Source organism: Lactuca virosa, chromosome 2, assembly GCF_052849685.1.
Source record: "Lactuca virosa cultivar CGN04683 chromosome 2, Lactuca_virosa_CGN04683_v6, whole genome shotgun sequence".
Taxonomy (NCBI): Eukaryota; Viridiplantae; Streptophyta; class Magnoliopsida; order Asterales; family Asteraceae; genus Lactuca; species Lactuca virosa.
In genome coordinates, this window is record NC_136427.1 from 156,152,275 (window position 1) to 156,176,515 (window position 24,241).

General features: G+C 35.0%; 1 protein-coding gene and 1 long non-coding RNA gene across 2 annotated transcripts; one reads left to right on the forward strand and one right to left on the reverse strand.

Moving 5' to 3' along the window:
• The first annotated feature begins 19,453 nt into the window (after positions 1–19,453).
• LOC145159648 (uncharacterized) lies at positions 19,454–20,633 on the forward strand. The gene is made up of 2 exons (XR_013737829.1): positions 19,454–19,748; positions 20,208–20,633. It is a non-coding gene; the product is annotated as an uncharacterized LOC145159648 (long non-coding RNA).
• Positions 20,363–23,679, reverse strand: LOC145159647 (mitochondrial dicarboxylate/tricarboxylate transporter DTC). Its single transcript, XM_079078668.1, has 6 exons — positions 23,460–23,679; positions 22,853–22,936; positions 22,656–22,717; positions 22,145–22,506; positions 21,849–22,063; positions 20,363–20,632 (listed from the first exon to the last, which is right to left on the reverse strand). Exons 1-6 carry the CDS (start codon positions 23,577–23,579, stop codon positions 20,576–20,578), a joined length of 900 nt encoding a protein of 299 aa, XP_078934794.1. The 5' UTR covers positions 23,580–23,679; the 3' UTR covers positions 20,363–20,575.
• Positions 23,680–24,241: the final 562 nt, after the last annotated feature.

Sequence of the window (24,241 nt, forward strand, 5' to 3'; positions counted from 1 at the left end):
GTCCATTCTCAAATTTTCGAACATTGTCAAAAGGTCGATTTGTTCGATTTAAAGAAAATCGATTTTGATTGTTTGTTGGTTTTGAAAAGGATGAATTTAAAGTTGAAAACTTTTGTTGGCTTTTTCAATGAAAAGTCTTTTGTGAATCATTTGACTGAAAAGTTTTTGAATTTGAAAACTTCACAGACTTATTTTTAGAATCAGATGAAATTGGTTGAGCGTGATTTTCCTTTTTATCCGAATGTTTTAAAAACTTTGTTTGTTCAGAATTGGACAACTTATTTTCAAACATTTTGTATTCCTTTTCATTTGACACAACTTGCCAAAAAAAATTCTTTCGTGCCTTTCTTTTTGAAATTTCATTTTCCTTTGAAAATTTTTCAACACGATCCTTAAATTCGTTTGAATTAAGTTTCACATTCTCAGTTGTTTCTTTAGAGTCCTATTTCAAACTTTCTTTTGGATTTTCTTGTTTTACAATCCATTTTCGTTGAGGTATTTGTCTTTGAAAAACATACGAATTCTTTGTTAGATTATTTTCGACAGTGCTTTGATTTGAAAAGAATCATTCGTCTGTTGTTTTCTTATTGTCATCTTTGACCATTTTGTTGAATTCTGGTTGAATGTTTTCAACATTTCCAGTAGTGACAAACACTTGTTTTGGAAATACAACATCATCTGAACACTTGAAATTTGGATACACCACTTGATCTGTTTCCAAATAATGGGCTCCTTTTTCAGACAAAACTTTGTCGAAATTTTCAGTGTCCCCAAACACTTGATCAACAACAACGCGTGGAATGATTGGTTCGTTTGAAACAGGTTTGTTAGGCTTAGATTCATTCGAAACTCGGGCTTCATCCTCATCATCACTACTATCTGTTTGACTATCTCTGACACTCACATTGTCGAAATCAAAAACTTTCGAAGTTGAGGGTTTGTCAGTTTCAATCTTAACCAACGAATCATTACATTTTTCTTTTCCTTTAGACTTTGATGTGACATTAATGACAGACAACTGTGAACAATCGACACTTTCCTCTTCCTCAATTTCACTGATTTCACTAAAACTATCAGAATTATCATCGACATCAGCAAAATTGGATTGAGAGTCAAGTTTCGAATTCTCAGTTCTTTTCAAAATTTTGATTTGTTCATTTTTGGTTAAGGTATCATTCACAATCTCAACAAGTGTTGGATTAGGTGTCTAAGCCCATAACTATAATTGGTATGTACTTGAATTGATAGCAGCACAGTCCTTTTGGGTTGCCCTCAACCTAGCAACTGGACAAGGAAATTGTGAAAGGAGAGATATTAATTTATAAGATTAATAAATTAATATAAATGATTTATTAATATGTTAATGGATTAATATATTAATTAGAAATCATTATGTTTAATTAATTGTTAGCCAGAAATTAATCAAAATTGATTTTGGGGTTAAAAGAATTAATTATAAGGTGCAGGGACTAGTTTGCAATTATCTAATAGTTGAGTGGAAGGCTCTAGAACCCCCTTGGAAGAGGGTGGACGAAATCTTTAGGGGAAACCCTAATAATTTCGTCCATAGGGGCTTGGATAAGGCCCTTGGGTTTGCTTAGGCCCTAAGCAAAGGATAACTAGGGTTTCCCTTAAACCCTAGATCCCTCAGCTATATAAGGAGCCTCCTGGTTCATGTTTTTGGTCACTCTTTCTTTTGAAGAAACCCTAAGGCCGAGATTTTGCATACTCCCTCTCCCCTCTCTCTTCTACTTTCCTTCTTGCTAGTCATTGGGTGTGATTCCATTAGAGGCATTACACTTGTGGTGCTAAAGCTTCCAAGAAGATCAAGATCAAGATCAAAGGAATATCAATTGTTTGCTATAACAATTGAAAGGTATGTAAACCCTAAACCCTAGTTTACTATTTTCGAAAATAGCCTCTCTCCTCTAGGGTTCTTGTTTTGCAATTCAAAGTTATATGTTCAATAGTTAAAACATAGATCCAAAGTAGGTTGCATGTGAACTTAGGAATTGTTTTTCTAGTTTATTTGTTTTACCTAAAACCCATCAGTGGTATCAGAGCCATTGTTTGTTTTAAATTGAATTGCTATAATAGTTGAATTGCAAATTAGGGTTTATAGCCATTAAACCCTAAAGGCCAAATTTTCGCAATTAGGGTTTTGGATTGAAGGGTTTTCGAAAACCCTAGCCTCCAAAGAACCCTAATCGAAAGTAGGGTTAGGGTTTTGAAAACCCTAGCCTCCTCCCTTATGAATTTCAAAATATGCTAGAGGATAACTAGGGTTTCTTGTTTTTGGATAATTGTTACTTAATTAGATTAATTGGATAATTATCCTTACCCTATTTTTCGAAATTTAGAGGGATAAGGATTAGGATTAAATTAATGGATTAATTTAATTAGATAATCCTTACAAGATTTAATAATTTGATTAATAGTTAATTAAAAGATAAATATTAAATCTAGTTAATTGGTTTATTTAAATTTAAATTTAATAGCTTAAATTTCGAAATTTATAAACCCTTGAAGTTTTAAAATGTTTTAAAACACACCTTATATATATATATTATAATTAAAAGTTTAATATTATATATGTATAAGAATATGGTCAGTCAAATCGCTAGTATGCCTCATTCACGAAGCTAATCTATAAGGGGGGTATAAGGAAACTGCCTATAAAATGGTAGTTGAATGGGTGTCCACTCTCACCCACCGCTTCCTTGATTAGTGGAGGGTCGTTAGCAGAACGGATTTGATAGGACAACTACTTCTCATTAAAAGTATAATGATATTAAAAGTACTAGAACATTATTTTCAAAAATCCCAACTCTAGTTACTTTAGGAAAAATGTGAAAAGTATGCTAATCCATGAAATTGCACATTATGCTTTATTGGTCGTTAGTGGAGCGTGTGTGGTTAACCAGCACACTAAAAGGCACTAATAAAGAGTAGTAATGGGTATCTCATAATTGTCATTTTGATGGAGCGTGTGTGGTTTACCAGCACATCAATAGTTAATGATAAAGACAATGAGGTTACCAAGCACATTTGCATGGTTATTCACATCTTGTTTGTGATCCTCGGCATCCCAGTCACAAATAGAAGAGCATAATCTGAGATTAAAACATGCCATTGAATAGTTTCAATGTATCTCAAAAGAATTAGGAATTTCACTTCGTTTGTTTCGTCTAATGGTGGAATTGGTGAATCGTCATTCACCTACCTTTATGAAATTTGCACTTGGATCTCGGCATCCCATTTCTAAGTTGTGAATCTTCATAGTTGGATCCTAACCTTGATATTATATCTTTGGGTTATTCTATTAAGGTATCTTGAAATCTAACTAAAACTTTCTTTCTTTTCAGATGTCTACTCCTGGAAACACTTCTGCTTCGTCCTCCTCCAACCAAAAACTTCTCTTTGCTCAATATTTGCTCCAAAGTCGTTATGGATGGCTCAAACTATAACGATTGGATGCGCAACATCAAGATGGCTCTTCGTTTCGAGAACAAAGAATATGTTCTTGAAAAGGAGCTCAAAGAGCTTGATGAGAATGAAGCTACTCCTGAAGATCTTGCTGCCTACAAGAAACATTACGATGATGCTACCAAAGTGGCATGCATCATGGTGGCAACTATGTCCCCAGAACTGCAGAGGTACTATGAGGACTACTGGCCTTTCGAGATGAACAAGGACCTTATGGAAAAGTACCATAAGCGAGCTCGTCAAGAAAAGTTCGAAGTAGTCAAGTCACTCATGGCTTGCAAGATGAAAGATGGGGAGTCGGTTGTCTCACATGTGCAAAGAATGCAACGCTACATAGAGCGTTTAGTCAAGCTCAATATTCACTTTGATGAGGAATTGGCCATTGACATGGTCTTGAACTCACTTCCTGAATGTTATGGTCAGTTTATTCTAACTTACCATTTGAACAATACTGAGCAGACCTTGGCCCAATTGCACAACTTGTTGCAGACAGCTGAGGTAGGGATGAAGGGTAAAAGTATACCCTCCACACCTACGAGTGCCCCTGTTTTGGCTATTGGACAGGGAAAGGGGAAAAAGAGGAAAGGTCCTCCCAAGCAAAACTGGAAGAGCAAGGCTCAAGCTGGGTCATCTAGTAATGGCCCAAAGGCTAAGCCCAATGGTTCCACTCCCCATGTTTCTGATCCAAAAGAGGCAGTTTGCTTTTACTGCAACCAAAAGGGGCATTGGAAGAGATCTTGCCCACAATATCTGCAAGTTATCAAGGATGGCAAAGTGAAGCCATCTTCGGCAGGTATTTACACTATTTCTACTAATAACTCATTATCTTCTCGTTCATGGGTCCTTGATACAGGATGTGGTTTTCATATCTGTTCTGATTTGCAGGGTCTAAAGGAAAGTGAGGAGATAGAGCGAGGAAGGATAAACCTGATCATGGGAAACAGAAAGTCTTCACCAGTAACCAAGATCGGAGTTTATCAGCTTCTGCTTAGTAATGATGTTAGAGTAGATTTAATAAATTGTTGCTATTCGTCTGAGATGACGAGAAACATTATTTCATTTCATGCATTGTTCAGACAAGGTTTTACATATTCTTTTAATGATTTGAATGGTTCAATTTCTGTTTATAAGAATGATGTTTTTATGTTTGAAGCTTTGCCTTGTAATGATGTGTATGAAACAGTGACTTGTGTTGATAGCTTAGGAAATAGTGTACTTAATATTGACTTGTCTAATAGTGTAGACAAGGCATGCTTGTGGCATTGTCGTCTTGGACACATTAACAAGAAACGCATAGCCCAACTCCAAAAGGATGGAGTGTTGGAATCATTTAACCTAAAGTCATATGATATGTGTGAATCTTGTCTTTTGGGAAAGATGACAAAATCACCATTCACAGGGTCTTGTGAAAGAGGTGAAGGTCTGTTGGATCTCATACACACAGATGTGTGTGGGCCCTTCAGATCAACTACAAGAGATGCTAATCGATTCTATGTGACTTTCACTGACGATTATAGCAGATATGGATATATCTACTTGATCAAGCATAAGTCAGAAACTTTTGAAAAGTTCAAAGAGTTTAAACATGAAGTCGAAAATCAATTGGGCAGAAAGATAAAGATACTTAGATCCGATAGAGGCGGGGAGTATCTTAGTATCGAGTTTAACGACTATCTGAAAGAATGTGGGATAGTCTCACAATTGACTCCTCCTAGGACACCACAGTTAAATGGTGTAGCTGAGAGGCGCAATCGAACCTTGTTAGACATGGTTCGTTCTATGATGAGTCGGGCTTCGCTTCCTATTCACTTCTGGGGGTATGCCTTAGAGACAGCCGCCCACATCCTCAATCTTGTCCCTACAAAGAAGGTTGCCAAAACACCTCACGAAATGTGGACAGGGAAAGTTCCCTCGTTAGCACATATTAAAGTCTGGGGTTGTGAAGCTTTCGTAAGACGAGAGACTCACGACAAGCTAGCAGCTAGAAGTGAGAAATGTGTTTTCATTGGTTACCCAAAGCAGTCTTTTGGATATTTGTTCTACAGGCCTAGTGAAAACGTGGTCTTTGTAGCACGAAGAGGAGTCTTTCTTGAAAGAGAGCTCATATTCAAAGAGGACAGTGGGAGCACTATTGACCTTGAAGAAATTCAAGATTCAGCCAATGAAGGAACCTTAGATGACACTAGCACTCAACCAGAGGAAACAGTTCCTGTTGAACCAATCGATAACTCATTACCTCTTAGAAGATCCACTAGGGTGAGTGTGCCACCTGAGTTGTATGGTTTCCATATTACTTCAGATGGTGACACATTCATAAGTGACAGAACACTGGTAAACTTAGATGAACCAGTCACTTATAAGGAAGCAATGGAAGGTCCAGAGGCTTCCAAGTGGAAAGAGGCAATGGACAGCGAGATTAAGTCCATGTATGATAACCAAGTTTGGAATTTGGTTGATAGTGCACCAGGTCGTAAGACAGTTGGGTGCAAATGGATCTTCAAGAAGAAGACAGACATGGATGGAAATGTGCACACATTCAAGGCTCGACTGGTTGCAAAAGGTTTCACTCAAACCCCAGGGGTTGACTATGATGAAACCTTCTCGCCAGTGGCTAAGATTAAATCTATTAGGATATTGCTCGCCATAGCTGCCTTTCATGATTATGAAATCTGGCAGATGGATGTCAAAACTGCTTTCCTTAATGGGAAGTTGGCTGAAGATGTTTACATGAGTCAGCCAGAGGGTTTTGTTGATGCAAAGTTTCCCAATAGAGTGTGCAAGCTTGAGAAATCCATTTATGGATTGAAACAAGCATCTCGCAGTTGGAATCTTTGCTTCCATGAGAAAGTCAAAGAGTTTGGTTTCTCTAGAAGTGAAGATGAGTTTTGTGTGTATATCAAGGCTAGTGGGAGTATAGTAACTTTTCTGGTGTTATATGTCGATGACATATTACTCATTGGTAACGACGTTCCAACCTTGAAAGAGGTTAAGTCTTGGCTTGGAAAGTGTTTTGCAATGAAAGACCTTGGAGAAGCTGCCTATATTCTTGGGATTAGAATATTGAGAGATAGAAAGAAGAGACTAATTGGACTTAGTCAGAGCACATACTTGGATAAGGTACTAAAGAGGTTTAGTATGGAAAATTCCAAGAAGGGAGAGCTACCTATCCAGAGCAATACCAAATTGAGTAAGACTCAATGCCCGAGTACAGATGTTGAAATAGATGACATGAGTCGTGTACCTTATGCTTCCGCTGTCGGATCGATCATGTACGCTATGACATGTACTCGCCCTGATGTGGCATTTGCTTTGAGCATGGTCAGTCGCTATCAGGGAAACCCAGGTAGAGCTCATTGGGTAGCAGTTAAGAATATACTCAAGTATTTGCGAAGGACAAAGGACTGGGTCCTTGTGCTTGGTGGCAGTGATACTTTGAGAGTAGATGGTTACAGTGATGCCAGCTTTCAGACGGATAGAGATAACTTTCGTTCTCAGTCGGGCTGGGTGTTTTTACTGAATGGAGGAGCAGTTACTTGGAAGAGTTCCAAGCAAAATACGGTGGCTGATTCTACTTGTGAATCAGAGTACATTGCAGCAAGTGAAGCGTCGAAAGAAGCAGCTTGGTTGAGGAACTTCATCGGGGATCTCGGAGTTGTTCCAACCATCCAGGAGCCTATGGAACTGTTCTGCGATAATGAAGGAGCGGTTGCCTTGACAAAGGAACCGAGAGATCATGGTAAGACCAGACATATCGACAGAAAGTACCATTTCATCAGACATAGAGTAGAAGAAGGCCATCTTATAGTAAAGAGGGTGTCATCTGAAGATAACCCAGCAGATCCTCTCACAAAGGGTCTGAGTAGGGCTAAGCATATTCAGCATGCTCGGAGCATAGGACTGAAAGATGATATTAGTTTTAGTAGTTAGATTAGGTTTTGAAACTTGTAACAAAGTAAATGTAATTGACTTTTGGTGATTAAATAATAAAGTATTATTTATAAGTTTGGCTACTACCTTTTGTCAATTGTTTATTACTGTGTTTCATATTTTGCATGTTTTACTTCCTGAATAATGAGATTATTCAAACTCCACAGTCGCTCGTACTCTTGGAAGTAAGTAGTGAATTAAGACTGTCATGAATTGGATTGCAGATTGTCTAAGGATAGACATGGCAATAGAATTGCTGCAATGTTCATGAGTACTCAGAAATTGAGATTTGAGTATTGGATAAACCCACGCTCAGAGTATTACTTCATGGAATTCATCACGAGTAATACTGAGACGATAATATCTTATAATCTTGAAACGAAGATATATGAGTTGTAATTTACAAGTCGGTTGTGCATTGGTGATACGAAAACGCATCAGTAACTTGGTGTTATAAAACGTATTGTCATGCATAATTTGATGAGTAAAAGATACAAGCATATGAGTCAACGTTTATTCGTTCCTTTTGCCCTAACAGGAAAAGCGATATCTGTGGGCCCCTCGATGATTTGGTGTTGACTTATGTGCTGGGCCCAGCCAGGACTAAATTGATGTGTTCGATTAGAAGTCCTACATCATCACAAATCAGGAATCGGGAAACATAGATTCTGGACAAACAGATTGATTACATTCCATGTCTTTTGTCTGGGGATATCAAGCAGAACGAAGGGTTATATGATCACTTATCTTAGGACACGTAACTGACTGGGTCAGAGTTCGGCAGCAGCTTTTGGAAGCTACAATTTGCTGGTCAAATTTAGAAGGCATACTAGCAATTATAGTTACAGACTTATCCAAGTGGGAGACTGTTGGATTAGGTGTCTAAGCCCATAACTATAATTGGTATGTACTTGAATTGATAGCAGCACAGTCCTTTTGGGTTGCCCTCAACCTAGCAACTGGACAAGGAAATTGTGAAAGGAGAGATATTAATTTATAAGATTAATAAATTAATATAAATGATTTATTAATATGTTAATGGATTAATATATTAATTAGAAATCATTATGTTTAATTAATTGTTAGCCAGAAATTAATCAAAATTGATTTTGGGGTTAAAAGAATTAATTATAAGGTGCAGGGACTAGTTTGCAATTATCTAATAGTTGAGTGGAAGGCTCTAGAACCCCCTTGGAAGAGGGTGGACGAAATCTTTAGGGGAAACCCTAATAATTTCGTCCATAGGGGCTTGGATAAGGCCCTTGGGTTTGCTTAGGCCCTAAGTAAAGGATAACTAGGGTTTCCCTTAAACCCTAGATCCCTCAGCTATATAAGGAGCCTCCTGGTTCATGTTTTTGGTCACTCTTTCTTTTGAAGAAACCCTAAGGCCGAGATTTTGCATACTCCCTCTCCCCTCTCTCTTCTACTTTCCTTCTTGCTAGTCATTGGGTGTGATTCCATTAGAGGCATTACACTTGTGGTGCTAAAGCTTCCAAGAAGATCAAGATCAAGATCAAAGGAATATCAATTGTTTGCTATAACAATTGAAAGGTATGTAAACCCTAAACCCTAGTTTACTATTTTCGAAAATAGCCTCTCTCCTCTAGGGTTCTTGTTTTGCAATTCAAAGTTATATGTTCAATAGTTAAAACATAGATCCAAAGTAGGTTGCATGTGAACTTAGGAATTGTTTTTCTAGTTTATTTGTTTTACCTAAAACCCATCAACAAGTTCATCAGCATTCAAGTATTCATCTATCTTAACAATGCCATAAGAAAATCTATTATCAGGCACTTTATCGAATTCTGCTATGGTTTTCTCATAATCATAAGACACGCTATCAATTTTCTCTCTTTCGAAAGCAAGAAAAGGTAATAACTTCCTATGTTGTTCTTTTCTAATGTCAGACGAATGATGCAAAGCAGTCAATTTAGCATATAAACGTTTTGCAGAGTTACAGTAAATATTTCTTTGTGCTAACAACATTTTAACATCACTGCTTAACGAATCCCTATCACACATGATATTTGTGATCTGTAATTCCAGATACTCTACCCTGCTGCGTTTCGAATCTAACAATTTTTATGTCTCTTGCAATTGGATGTTTAGTTTCTTAGCTTCGTTACTAGCGGACACCACAATTGAATCAAAGTAAGCAACAGTATCATCAAATACAATTATTTCAGAATCATAAGCTTGTAAAGGAATGTTAAAAGACTGAAGAATCGCACGTACCTTGGTTGTCATTTGAGATTTATCAGCACTTTTGGTCATGAAGCAATGACCAGTCACCTTTTCGTCAGAATCTTCCTCCAGCTTCGCGAACATAGCACCATGCGTAGGATTACGCATCTCTTCGTCATCGGATCCGGATGACCAGATCAGATACGTGCCATCTTCCTCCTGTTCACCTCTAGCCACCAATGACAAATTTTTCGCCTTCGTACGCACCTCTTCCAATCTCTCCACATAATACGCTTCGTCCTTGACCCTATTCTTTTTCTCCTCTTTCTTACGAAGCATGCAATCATTTGATAAATGATTTTCTCCGTTACAGTAATGACAGTCAACACCCGAATCTCCTCTCAGTTTCTTCTCGTTCTTGACCTCAGTAACCTTCTCATCATTCTTTTCAAACTTCTTCTTCTCTTCTCCTGCAGACTTGTTCATGAAACTTCCTTTTCCCTCACTCTGCTTCATCTTCGGATTAAACGGTTTCTTGAAAAACTTTTTAACTCTATTGTTCGAGTAAAAATCTATTGCCTCATCTTCCGAATTCATTAAAAACCCCTCTTCACCATCAGAATCACCTTTATCAACAACTTCTTTTTCAGATACTTTTGAAACAAGAGTTAATGGACCTCCCAGACTGAGCTTCGACTCTTCTGCCATCTCGTTTACTTCACTTTCGTGAGTTTTCAGCTGATTATACAAATCATTTAGAGATGATGTATCGAAACTTTGTTGATTCTTCACCATCATGCTTACACTCCTCCATTCCTTACGAAGTCCCATCACGAAGGTGAGATTGAACTCCATAGCAGACCTTGTGATTCCATAACGATTGCATCGATAGATTAGTTCATTAAGACGATCATAGTAAACTTCAATCGTTTCACTCTCCTTTTGTCTGAATTCTTTCAGCTCCACAAGACATTGCTTAACAGAGTTTATCTTCGTTTTCTCGCTTCCCTGATACTTTTACTTAAGAGTATTCCAGATATCTTTTGCAGTTTTACAACCACGGATGTAATTGTAAACAACAGGTGGTAATGCACCTCGCAATTCTCTCAAACAACGCTTTTTGTTGTTCTTCAGCCTGGTGGATTGATCGCCGACTGCAGATGCTGTTCCAGATGGTCCAATTTGTTGAACATTTGGTGGAGGTTGAACAATTCCAGTAATGCAGCTCCAGAGCTCCTCGTCCAAACCATTCAAATAATCCTCCATTCGATCAGCCCACTGATCATAGTACTCCGGAATCAACATAGGAATCTTCGTAGAAGATCCTAACAGATGAGAGAATGAAGTCATCGTGTTCATGTTGAAATTCGCCATGAATGTACGGATGATATTTTTCAGAAAAACTTGAAGAAATTTGAATTTGAATGAACAAATCGATTACTCGATTATGCAAATCAAATGCATAATCAAATCAAAACTGTAGATCAGAGATGATTTTCTGAATCAAACAGTGCGGAAACTTTTGAGACAAACTTGTGACTAAAAAACTAGAGATTCAACTGAAAATTAGATCACAGTAATGATTCCTGCTCTGATACCAATTGAAGAAGTGATAATCGAGCATGTAACAAATCAGAGTAAATCAAATGTAATTTGAACACGAGAAGTAAATATAATCTGGTTTCAGCTCTATTACTTCCGATGAACACAAGTACAAAACGATAGTAAAAAGGGTGAACTTTTACAATCACTCTCAAACTCTTACTATCAACTTAATGCTCAGCTCCTATTTATAGGAAACAGGAAGTACAAAAAATACTAACGCTTAGACGTTAAGCTTCGAACGATAGACACCTTAGCAAATACATAACAAAACATACAAAGAGAACAAAACATACAAAGAGAACAATTAAACACACTTCGACTGATTACAACATATTTCGACCCTACAAAGACCAAGCACCTCATTGGATGAGGTGGATGAAAATCACTTGGGCAAGCCAAGGAGTTTCGTCGAAGCCCCTTAAATGAGGGGAATGGGTTGCTTGGTCACCAAGCAAAGGGATTTAGGGTTTCCTCCTTAAACCCTAGCTTTGGCACCAAGCTACCTCAGCTATATAAAGGGCCAAAGCCCTTCACAAATTTGGCACTCCTCCTCATTGGAAGCTTTGGAAGAAATTCTTCTCCACTCTCCTCTCATCCTCTTGCTTGTGTTGTGTGTGATTCCATTAGAGACACGACAATTGTGATGCTTACTTCCAAAGGATCAACAAGAAGGTTTCTTTGTTATTTGCTACAATAACAATCAAAGTATGTAATCCTTAACCCTATTTTGGTATTTTCGAAAATAGCCTAGTGTTGTTAAGGTTTCCTTTTGATGTTCATAGTTATAGGTTCAATAGAGAAAACAGAGATCATTATTAGGGTTGCACGTACACTTAAGATTTTAAGTTTATTCGTTTTGCATAAAACCCATCAAGACAAAGGGTGCGAAGGAAGGTACTTTGGAAGAAGATTCGCAAGATGTGCTTATTTGATATGTAGAGAGCTTTATTGAATCCATGATTATGGATTTGGGTACTTCCTTCCATGCAAGTCATTGTAGAGAAGAAATTCAAAACTGAAGGTGTTACAAAGACAAAGTACAACTTGTAAATAAGAAGAGCCTATATATCATTGGATTTGGGGATGTTGTCCTCAAGATAAACTTTGATCGAAGTGGACTTTGAAGAATGTCAAGTTTATTCTGGATCTAAAAAGGATGTTTTTATCAATAGCGTGGTTAGATGATGAAGGACACCATGTTGATTTTGGAAATCACCAATGGAAACTAATGAAGAGGAACCTTGTAGTTGCTCGAGGTTAGAAACAAAGAACATTGTATATGGATGAAGCTTCGACAGATGGAGAAAACTCCACAATTGAAGTTACTAAATCCACCACTCTCTAGCACCGAAGACTCGATCGCATGAGTGAGAAGGGAATGAAGATGTTGGCTTCTAAAGCCAGAATACTAGAGTTAAAAGGTGGATAGATGGATTTGTATGAACCTTGTATACTTGGTAAGTAGAACAAGGTTACATTAGTAAAGATGAAGCATACTCCAAAGGACATGAAATTAGAACATGTTGATTCAGATGTTTATGGACCAACTTCAATCTCTTCGGCAGAAGGATCCAAGTACTTTTTTACCTTCATACATAATTCCAAGAGGAAGGTGTGGATTTATTTATTATAGGACAAATTCGTAGTTTTCACCACCTTCAAGAAGCTATTATAGGAAATGAGATGAATCTCGAGGTCAAGTGGCTAAAGTCAGACAATTGGGGAAAATACATAAACATAGAGTTTGTTGATTACTATACTGAGCATGGAATCCAAATGTTAAAGTTGGTTCCAGAGACACCGTAGCATAATTTCATTGCAATAGAATTGACCTAAGATTAAACGAAATGGCGAAGAACATGGGACTACATGCAAGGTTACCAGATATTTTTTGGGCAAATGTCATCGATACTACAGCTTACCTATTCCGTAGAGAACCATCGGTAGTCCCCATAGGGTTCAAGATCCTATAAAAAAGAATGGAGAGGAAAAGAAGCTACCCTCACACATCTAAAGGACTTCGGACATGTCTCTTACATCAAGATAAAGGACACAGATAAAGACAAGCTAGATGTCAAAGCATAGAAGTGCACATTTATTGGCTACAGCTCGAATGACATGGTATACCACGTTCGGGGTGTGACATTCAACAAGAACGCTCTATACAAAGATGATATTGCTTCGGCCTACGGTCTGAAAAAGAACTCTAAAGAAAAAAACAAAGTCAATTTAGATAGAATATATGAAGCTGACATTAGGAAGCCTTCCAGTATCGTATAAGTTAGCAAAAGATGTAATAACTACCGAGACCAAAGAAACCTCTAGAGACACCATAATGATTGACATCGATTCCGAAGAAAAGGAAACAAAGTCGATGATATGAATGTCAAATTCAGTGGTTGTAACATCCGAAAATTTTGGATGTTAATTAAGGAAAATGAATGGGATGAATTGAAAATGTGTAATATTCATAATGATGGTAAAATGATTCAAAGGGTAAAAATGGTCATTTCACATTCCAAGTAATGATGGTGATGATAATTGTGATCATTCCAAAGCATTATGTGACATCCCGAAATTTAGGTCAAAGACTGTGAACAGTCAACTCACAGTAAATCTCTTTGAAATTTGATTTATTGAGTTTTAGTGTTTCTTTTCTAAAATAAATGAGTTCATTTCAATTATTATAAGATAGCAGAAGGTATTTTACTTCCAAATGTATAAATTGGGAAATGAATCAAACAACTCAAACTGCAACCCTAGTTAATGCGTCTGAAAAACTAAAAAGTCATATTAAGCAGTTGTGAGCAAAGAAAACATTTTAATCTCATAGTACATGTTCCCATGTTTCCAAAAATATAAAGAACGTCCAAAACGGAGTTTGTATGCAAAAGATATGACAGTTATAAGAAAACAAACCACTAAAACACTAATTTTTCTTTAAACTGCTAAAACCGAATCGAGCCGTTGAGGCACTTGCACACCTCCGATGTAAATTCCGAGAGCGTTTTTAGAATCAGACTATGGTCTAATATTTAATTTCATACTCAAATATTTTTAGCGAAAATATTTGAAAAGGTCGAAAAATCGAGAATTTCGAGCCACTTAGACGCGAAACTTTAAACAGATTTCCCGAAGTTATATAACTCAAAAAATTAATCTGTTCGGGCTTTTGGAATCGTTGAACTCAGCTCTATAAAACGACACCTTCGGAAATATTATTCGACGTCGGGATCTCGATATATCAAACTAGGATTGTTTTAGGCAATTAATGGGATTGTGACATCCTTGTGGGGCCCACATGAGTTGCAAGAGTCAAAAATCTAATCCCTTTGGTTCTTTTCCTTCCCTAGCCCACGTGGATAAGCCTGATACTCTCTCCCCTCTTCTTCTTCCTTGTTTGCACACTTCTCCTTCAAGGTACAAGTATGGTGCATTGTGTGTATGGATTTCCAAGGCTTGCATGCCTTCTTGAGCTATAAATAGAGGGACTTGAGCTCTCATTATTCACAACAAATCATCAACATTCTTCTCTCAATCTATCCCTCTCCATCTCTTTTTCTCTTGGTTTTAATCACCACCACAACACCACCTTTCCACCACTCTTCCACCAATTTTTCCCACTGTTTTGGCAAGGCAACACCACCCAAAACCACTCTTCTTCCCTCCCTCCACCTCCAACCTAACCCCCCCCCCTTCATTTCGGAGGCAGAAACGCAATAGGAGGCAGTGGAGCCACCTCTTGCCACCATCGGACGCCACCACTGCCACCTACCGCTGCTACGGTCCCGACCACCACCACCTCTTACCTGCTGTTGCTTCGTGTCTACTCCACCACCACCATTTAAAATTTTTTTTTTGTGTTGCTTTTGTTCGTAAACCACCGAAGCCAAGGACTCTTTTATTTATTTATTTATTTTTGTTTGATGTTGCATGCATGAACCAGTAATAGGAGTAGGAGGTCCTCCTTAAACTTTATGTCATAATAGTTAACCCCCCCCCCCCCCCACACACACACACACTCCCTGAGAAATTCTTACAAAAGAAGTCCAAAAACCACAAACTTTGATTTAAATAACCCATTCCAGTCCCTCCTTTGGTTTATTTTTAATAAATGATTCCTAACCATTCAAACTTTCATTCCGAATGTTTAAAATAGTCACTCCTTTGGAAATGGTTAACAAATTTAGTCCCATTCCATTGATTTAATTTAGTAAATCAACCATATGGTTTAGTTAAGTCACAAAACAACCCCCACACTTATTAATTTATACCAAAACTTCTTTTTGGTTAATTCGATAACAAAATTAATCTCGTTGGTTCGATTTGAAAGCGTCAAGTGTGCGGTTCTCACGTCAAGTTTCTCGAAATTAACCGACAAATCACACATTAAGGTGAATGTTACGTCCCCTATTTTATATTTTTATATGTTTTGGGGGAGAATACATGTCCTTACTTGTGCTAGTTTATGCAAAAACCCACATAAAATATTATTATTTTATGTAAAAACTATAACTAATTTATAAAATATTGGTTTGACATTTATATGTTATAAACACATAAACTAGTTTTAAACCTCAATATTTTCATATTTTATGTTGTTAAAATGATACAACTAATAGAAATAACATGTCTTTTTACTACAAAACTCTATGATTTTATGTGACATTATATGTCATAAAAAGCATGTCATAAAACTTTATAGTATTTCTAAGGATTTGAGCTATACATGTATATGTACAAAGTTTATACATGTACATTTATTGAAACATAGTTCGTTATAAAAGTGAGTGTCTTATACTATACATGCATATCAGTTATGCTCGACTTTTATAAACTCTATACAATTTATTGTGCCTAGTAACTTATTCACTTATAAGTTAGGGCTGAGAGCTATTCACATACCTTAGTTAAGATCTTTTTAGTGAGACTGTATTCATTAGCTAAGTCTAAACACTTAGCATACCCACATTACTATAATCATTAATCTTTGGAGCGAGATACGTATGTATTGATCTATATGGGGTTGACATCCTCACCTGCGGTTGCTAGCTACAACCTCGACCCATTCCTTAATTATTTTGTATTATTTTGTAATTCGAATGATTAGTAATGGGGATTTAACTTGGATCATATAACTTAATTATTTTGTAATTCGAATGATTAGTAAAAAGAGCATTTAGTTTCCTCATCTTGTAAACACACAACTATAAATTTCTCTTGGATTAGCAATTGGTCATTTTAGTCAAAAGTTGGTTAAAATAGCGGTTAATTGGAATTGGGATTTCATGGTCACATGATCATCCAATCATTATAACTTTGAATTTTTTGACCTAATGCTTCTTTTGTTTTAGGAGACAAATATTAGTAATTGAGTAACATTTTGACATGCATAATGTTTATTATAGATCAATTTGTTTTTTTAATATTAATCATTGATGATTATGTACATATACCTGATGATGTTTTAAAGAACAAACATGAGACTTTGAAATTAATATTCATTGCAACTTATGCTTGTTTCAACTTATCTTATAACAGATGGATCTCCACAACATCTTTTGTACATAAAATATTGCTTTATCTCAAGTACTCTTAAATATAATGTAAGTTATTAACCACCTTATATATAGTATTATTTTCTATGCTTTTGAGTTTTGGGGGTCAAATAACCAACCTTGTTGCCTTCTTTCTATGTTTGGAAACATTTCCTTGAACCACCAACCTTGAGTTCGTTGGGAAGTTTTGAGAGGTCCCACAAGAAAGATGGAAGTCAGCAATTCTAAATATAGAAATACAAACACTAAACAATCTCAACCAACTAAACACCCACCAAACCCAATTAGCCCCATTGTTAACTAAAAAACCCCTGGGAAGAGAAACTAAGCAAAGGACAAAATTAGCTCTTTCAAACATGCAAGGGCAATGCATTAAACAATTTTACATCTACATGCAATATATTTTAATAAATTTTTATAAAATCTATGCATGTGAATTTTATACGGTTAATAATACTTCAACAAGTAAAATTAATCAACCAATTCAAAGTTAAATATCTACATTATTTTTAATTGGAAACTTTTGTTTCTTTCAAACAATAATCACATGGATATTAGTAGGGGTGTGAATTGATGTCAAGATAAAAATACACGACACAAAACATAATTGGAGTGAAACTCAAATTTAAAGTCATGTTGGTGTCTAGTGCAAAAAAAAAAAACATGTTTATCGTATCGTGTTCGTGTTCAAAATTTGATGCGGAATTGACATGATTTAACATTTGTTTATTTTATTTGTCATGTTTATGGTGTTATTATATGATTAAGTAAGAATTAAATAAACTATTAGTTATTATGTTATCTTTGTCGTATCGTGTTTTTCATGTTTTAATTGTTTCATTTTCGTGTCAGTGAAAAAAAAAACATATCGTGTTGTGTTGCGTGCGTGTTACATAAAAACTTATAATGTTGTGTCATGTTAGACAAAAACACGACACGATTGTCCGAGTTGAGACCAAACCCATGGATACATGAAGCAAAACAATTTTTTAAAGATTATCAAAAGATTAAAAAAAATGACTTGATGTCATTGTAGGGAATTATACGATGGAAAACAATTAAGTAACCAAAGTCTCAATAGAAAAAAAAAACACTTTAAAATTAATTCCCAAAGAGAGGATAAAACCATGATTAACCACAATCACACAAGCATTAGGGTAATTGAATTATACCTTTGGTTTAGAGTGAATATCCTTTGATTCAATATCAAAACTATGATCTTTATGTCGGTATACACGCGAAGCACACATTAATAACTGCTAGATTCCAAACCAGACCACTTGAACTTTCTTTACAAACATATGTTTACTAACCATAAAAAGTCTTTCCTTATAAACTAATCCAAATGAGTGGGTTTTATAATGTCCTTTCAAGCCATTTATTTAGTCAAACCAAAACCCTAAATAATAACCATTAACTAATTAGTTAAATATGATTTTAGAGTCCTTTCAAAAGTTATTAATTAATAAATCATATTATTTGTTTTACTAAATCAACTCTTATTTATTTATTTTGTTTAATAGATTATAAATAAATCAGTAACAACTTTTTTGTTTCTTATACATAAGATCCAATAAACCATTGTCTAAAAGTTCCCCATACTAAAACTTTGATGTAATTGTATAGTGTATTATGAGCACACACCCTATAAAATATTTACATCTCATCTCTCATGATGTATGTGCATTGCTTATTGTGTGTAATTTTGTATATAGCCTATGTGCTATTTGAATGACATTCACGACTTTAAAACGTTGTCTTTGGATTAGGATATATATTTAAAGAATTCTATCATGATGATCATATCATGCACATAAAATTTTGTTTCTCTTTTGCTTTGGTATGATCCAAACACACTATGATACTATATAGAGGTGGAAATCATGTCGGGTTCAGATTGGCGGTCGGGTCACAGGTTAACAAGTCAGAATGCATCAACCCGAATACGACCCATATAATTATTCGTGTCGTGGGTTGGCGGGTCATGGGTTGACAGGTTGGAAATATCAATCCGGACACGAGCCGTCAAACCCATTTACCTATACGGGTTCACGGATTCATTGGTCAGATTCGGGTTCACAAGTTGGTAGGTTGACCCATGATTATTTTTTCGTAATAGTAAGGACTGGTTTGATTTAGGACATGTAACACACATAAACTGATAGGTATAATTGCATAACTTAAACCTAATATATTATACAATGAACCATCAAATGATGAACCATCTCCGGGTGTTCTTTTTGTTAATAAGAATCCTATTTGTAGTTGGGGTTGGTGTTTCTATATTTATTTAGTATTGTTGACTTCCATCTTTCTTGGTAGACCTCTCAAAATATTGTCTTGGTTGGTGATTCAACGTAGTGTCTTGCTTGGTTATTTGATTCAAAAAGGTATAGATATTAGGTGGTATATAAATTACATCATTTGTTCAAAAGAGTTAGCATTATATAATATTATTATATAATGCTAACTCTTTTGAACAAATGATGTAATTTATATACCACCTGATATCTATACTTTTGGAGTCAAATAACCAACCTTTTTGCCTTCTTTCCATATTAGGAAACAATTCATAGAATCACCATCCAAGACAACGATTTGAGAGGTCTACAAAGAAAGATGGAAGTCAAACGATTCTAAATATAGAAACACCAACCCCAACTACAAATAGGCTCTCTTATTAACAAAGACAACCCCTAGGAAGAGAAATGAATCAAAAGCCCAAATTACCCCTTCCAACCCTCTTCCTGATTTTGAAACCATAGATAGTTTTTTGATAGATGGATATAAAAATGAAAAACTTAAGTTTTATTGCACTAATGATGTTGGCTTGCTTGAGCCACAAGGTACAAGGGGAAACAATATGCATGCGCGAATGCCCAAGCCAATGCATGAAGCGGAACACCGAGGCACAAGAAATCGAATGCTACTTTTTTTGTGTTCTTAATTGCGAACAATGCCCCGATAGCCCTGGCGGATGCCCTCCCGGTATGTTTATGTTTTGTTTCCCTGAATCGAGGCGAGAATGGAATGAAATTAAGAAAAAAAAATTGTTTGTTTTGTCTGAGGAAATGGAATCGGAATCAGAATCAGGATGGTTCATATAAGAATTCATTTCATTTGGTTCCTACAAACCAACCAAACATGATCTTGAAGGAATGGAATGAATTTTCGTAATGTAAATCTTACTTTTTATACAAATACAACGTATAGTTTAATCTCTCAAATGTATATGTTATGTAATTCCAACTAATAAAATTATTCACAAAGTTAAAAAATTAACATAATAAAAACTTACTAGAATCGTAAATAAGATTACATTAGAAAACAAAATTATCATTTATTTAAAACCTTGAAATTTTTTTTAAAGATGAATTATATTTACAAATTCCATTCGTATCAAACACTACCAAAATCTTTACTAATACACTTTTTGTTTGTGAAAAGACGAGGAAACGAAAAAGAAGTTGGCAAAAGCACATTTGAACGGAATGGAACAGGCGCTCTCACAAGGACACGAGGCAGGTGGCAGACGTAAACTCAAGAATTATTAAATAGCGAAAAAATATATATATCAAAATGTTAAAATATGAAATTAATCCTAGCCTAAAAGTATGTGTCTTTGTGATTATTATAAAGGAAGTACAACATTAATGATTTTACAATAATTAGGAAATAGAAATATTTCTGATTTAATAAGTAAAATAATACTTAGCAATGCTAAATGAGCAACAACGAAAAAAAAAAAAAACCCTGTAACGAGTACAACACTGTTATTTCGGATATAGAGTGCTTTCACTTCATCGATTATAAATTTATAATCCAGCTTTCTTCTCTAGTTTTTGAATTTGATTTAGGAAAATCCATGTCATCTGTATAAACAAAAATTAAAATATCAGAAACTTATAATTGTTATAATTCTCGATTTAATGTTACTTTTAACGTTATGATTAAATAATTTAGAAATTACTTATTTGATATTTTTTGTAAGGTAATGTAATTTATAAGGTTATGTTTTTTTTTTAACTATTATATTGTTAATGGTTATGGTTTAAGAACCATTTATTTGAAAAAATTTCAATTATTATAAATAATTTGTTTTGGGTATTTTTAGTTAATTCGACATGTCGATTTAGTTTCATGTTTAAAACATTTAAATGTTTTAAACTATTTTAAAAAATCATCTTTCAATAATTTTATGTTTATTTGATATTTTGATTTATATTTTGGACTTAACATCATATTTAAATTAACCCTTATTAATAAAACCCTAGAACCAAAATTGCAAAACTGACAGATCTTATTAAAAAAAATTACTAATCTTTGAACAAAAAATTATAAAAAACAGATAAGGGCAAATTCGTCATTTTACATGGCACACATACCAAAATAAAAGGAAACTACACGATTATATATTTAAAACCGAATTTGCAAAAATTAAAGTTTAGGTCCCAAAATTGCAATAAAAAACACAAAACTCATGAAACATTCTTGCAATTTCCTCTTATTATTATTAGTATTAGAGTTAATTTCAAAAAATACCTTATATTTTGTGTTTTTTCCGGATTAAACCTCAAATTTATTTTTTGCCTGAAAAAGACCTTGTATTTTTTCATTTTTTCCAATCTGACCCTTCTAGTCATTTTTTGCCAAAAAAAAATTATAAAACGTGAGAGTTTTTTCAAGAAAAACTAAAAAAGTTGAGGGTTTACTTGGAAGCATTTAGAAGGTTCAGGGTTTTGGGTCTTCTTTGAGAAAAAATACAAAGTCGAGGGCTTTTTCGGAAAAAATATAAAGGTGGCCTTTTTCAGGCAAAAAATAAATTTGAGGTTCAATCCGAAAAAAAGCATAAAAAAAAGATCTTTTTTGAGATTAACCCTTATTTAATTAAAATTTTCAAGATTATCATCACCATTCCTCAAAATTTTATCAAAGAACAAACTTTATTATCAGAATAGAGATTTCCAATTTGCCCTTTACTTCACAGAATTCAAATTTGTCAAAACCAATTCTTGTGTGTGTTTTTGTGTATGTATATGTGTATGTGTGTGTGAGAGAGAAAGAGAGAGGGAGAGAGAGAGAAAGTACCATAACATGAGGAGCAATCCTAACACAATAAACAGGAAATCCAGTGTAGAATTTCAAAGGTCCTCCAGCTTTTAGGGTTTTCATAGCACAATCTAAAGATCCAGTATAAGGGTATTTCCCTTCTGCATTAGGCTGCATTTTCTGAATTTGAGTTTTCACATAATCAAAAGGCAAACTACAAGCTGCAGCAAAAAACCCTGATACAGAACTAGCCCCTGTAAAAAAAAAAAAAAAACATATAATTTCAGATTTGTAAATTTTTTCATTTTAAAGATTGTATAATATAAAAAACTTACCTAGAATTGTGGCACCTTCACCAAATCCAAGATTATCTTTGAAAAACTCGACACTTTGATCATAAGAAGCAAGCATTCCCATGTTCAATGCCATTGCTCTTACAACAGTGGGACCCGCACCTTTCCAAAGAGCTAAAACTCCTTCATCTGCTGTGATTCTGTATAAAGCATGAAAGGCGTTTGTGTAATTACGCCTTTGTGCAAGGGGTAGAGTGGCATCAGCCTGCATTCGGATCAGTGCCAGGTCAGCTGGGCTCCCTACACATGCTCCAATCGCGCCAGCTGTCAGTCCACATAAGGCTTTTTGGTATAATGGAAGTGGCTTTCCTTCGTTTGCCTCAAGTGCCTTGTTTGTTAGAATCCTAAAAATAAAAAAAGATTTGAAAAGAGTTCAGTTCATCATTTCATATTGAATTATTGATAAATGTTCAAATTTGAGGGGATAAAAGTAATATTTTACAAAATAAAGGGGTCGAAAGTGACATAAAGATTTGACTAAATAATTACTCACCTGAATGTACCAAGTCTTGCAGTTGTGTATGTGGCTTGCCTAAGTAACCCTGCAGATAAACCCTATGCTCCAAATGACACCATGGTTAGAAGATATATGAATATGATGATTTGAAACATGATGTAACATGATGTTGAGCTTTTGTGTGTGATATTTGGTTCATAATTAAGGAAATTTATTGGTAATTTAAGACAAACCTTGTAAAAAGCACCAACACCATCATTTTTTAGCATGTTCTTTGTCACTGATACAGCAGATCCTTGACCCAATTGGATTCTCACCTGTAAGTGATCGATAATTTAGGAAATTTATTGATAATTTAAGACAAATATTATATCTTATGTGATAAACAGATTTGGTTTAGTGGAAGATACAATCATACAAAACAGTTCATATATGTCAGATTTTCAGCCATTAGAAATTCACTAATCACTAGGATACAATTCTATCAATTTTCAAATTAAGAACAGTGAAAAGGACACAATCGACCTGAGTGTAGATTATAAGTAGTTTAAATTGTCGATCCAGATCAAATTCGAAGCAGAAAAACATCAAAAAGTTATTTCAAGTATCAAATTTGTCAAAAAGTAGAGTTAAAAACCAGCAATCTAAGACACAAATCATTTTGAGCTATTAGCTCAGTAATGCAATTCGAAAAAGAAACAAGATCGTGATAAAACCAGCCTTCAAATAAAGAACACAAGATCTAAACCCTAAAATTACCATCATTGAAGGCGTAACAAATGCGATAATTCACGATTACAAGAAAAAGTAGAACTAGAAATGATTCAATCGAAATTGTACCTTTATCATATCGATGGGTTGGATGACACAGGTAGCAAGCATACCAGAAGCTCCGCCATTGACGAATGGTTTAACGGTGGGCCAAACGCCGGCGATTGGCTTTGGTTTTTCCTCTCCCATTTTAGAGAAAATTTGGGAAAAACTGTGAAAGGGAGAAGGAGGAGGCGAAATCAAATGCAAGGGGAGGGTTTCAGATGCAGGGCAAGGGTTCTGTAGAGAAACAATGCAAATATTTAATAATTTATACCTTAAATTGTTTATTTACGAAAAATGCCACTATAATTTCTTGACCATAATACCCTTGTCTTTTATTCCATATTTCTTGGCCACAAATCGATATGCTCTTTATCGCTGACATGATATTTATTTCCTATTTCCTAATGGTCTTCATTTTTCTAAGTGGTATTTCACGAAAAATTTGATGGAGATTAAATATTTATTTCGTATTTCCTAATATATTTATTTATATTATATTAAAAATAAAAAATAGAGTAAATTACAAGAATGGTCCTTGTGGTTTGGGTAATATGTATGTATTGTCTCTAGCTTTTTCTTTTAATTCGGACCATCCAAATATTTTGTATTGTTTCGATTTTGGTCGTAAACAATGTTAAAAGACAAATTTATCCTTACTGATTTATTTTAATTTTTTATATTTATTAATTTATTAAAAAAGTTAATAAAACAGAGATAATAGCACTTGGCCTCAACAATTTATTTGATTTTGTTTCAAATGGTCACTTTCTTTCAAGGGACATAAACTCAATTTTACATGTCAAATA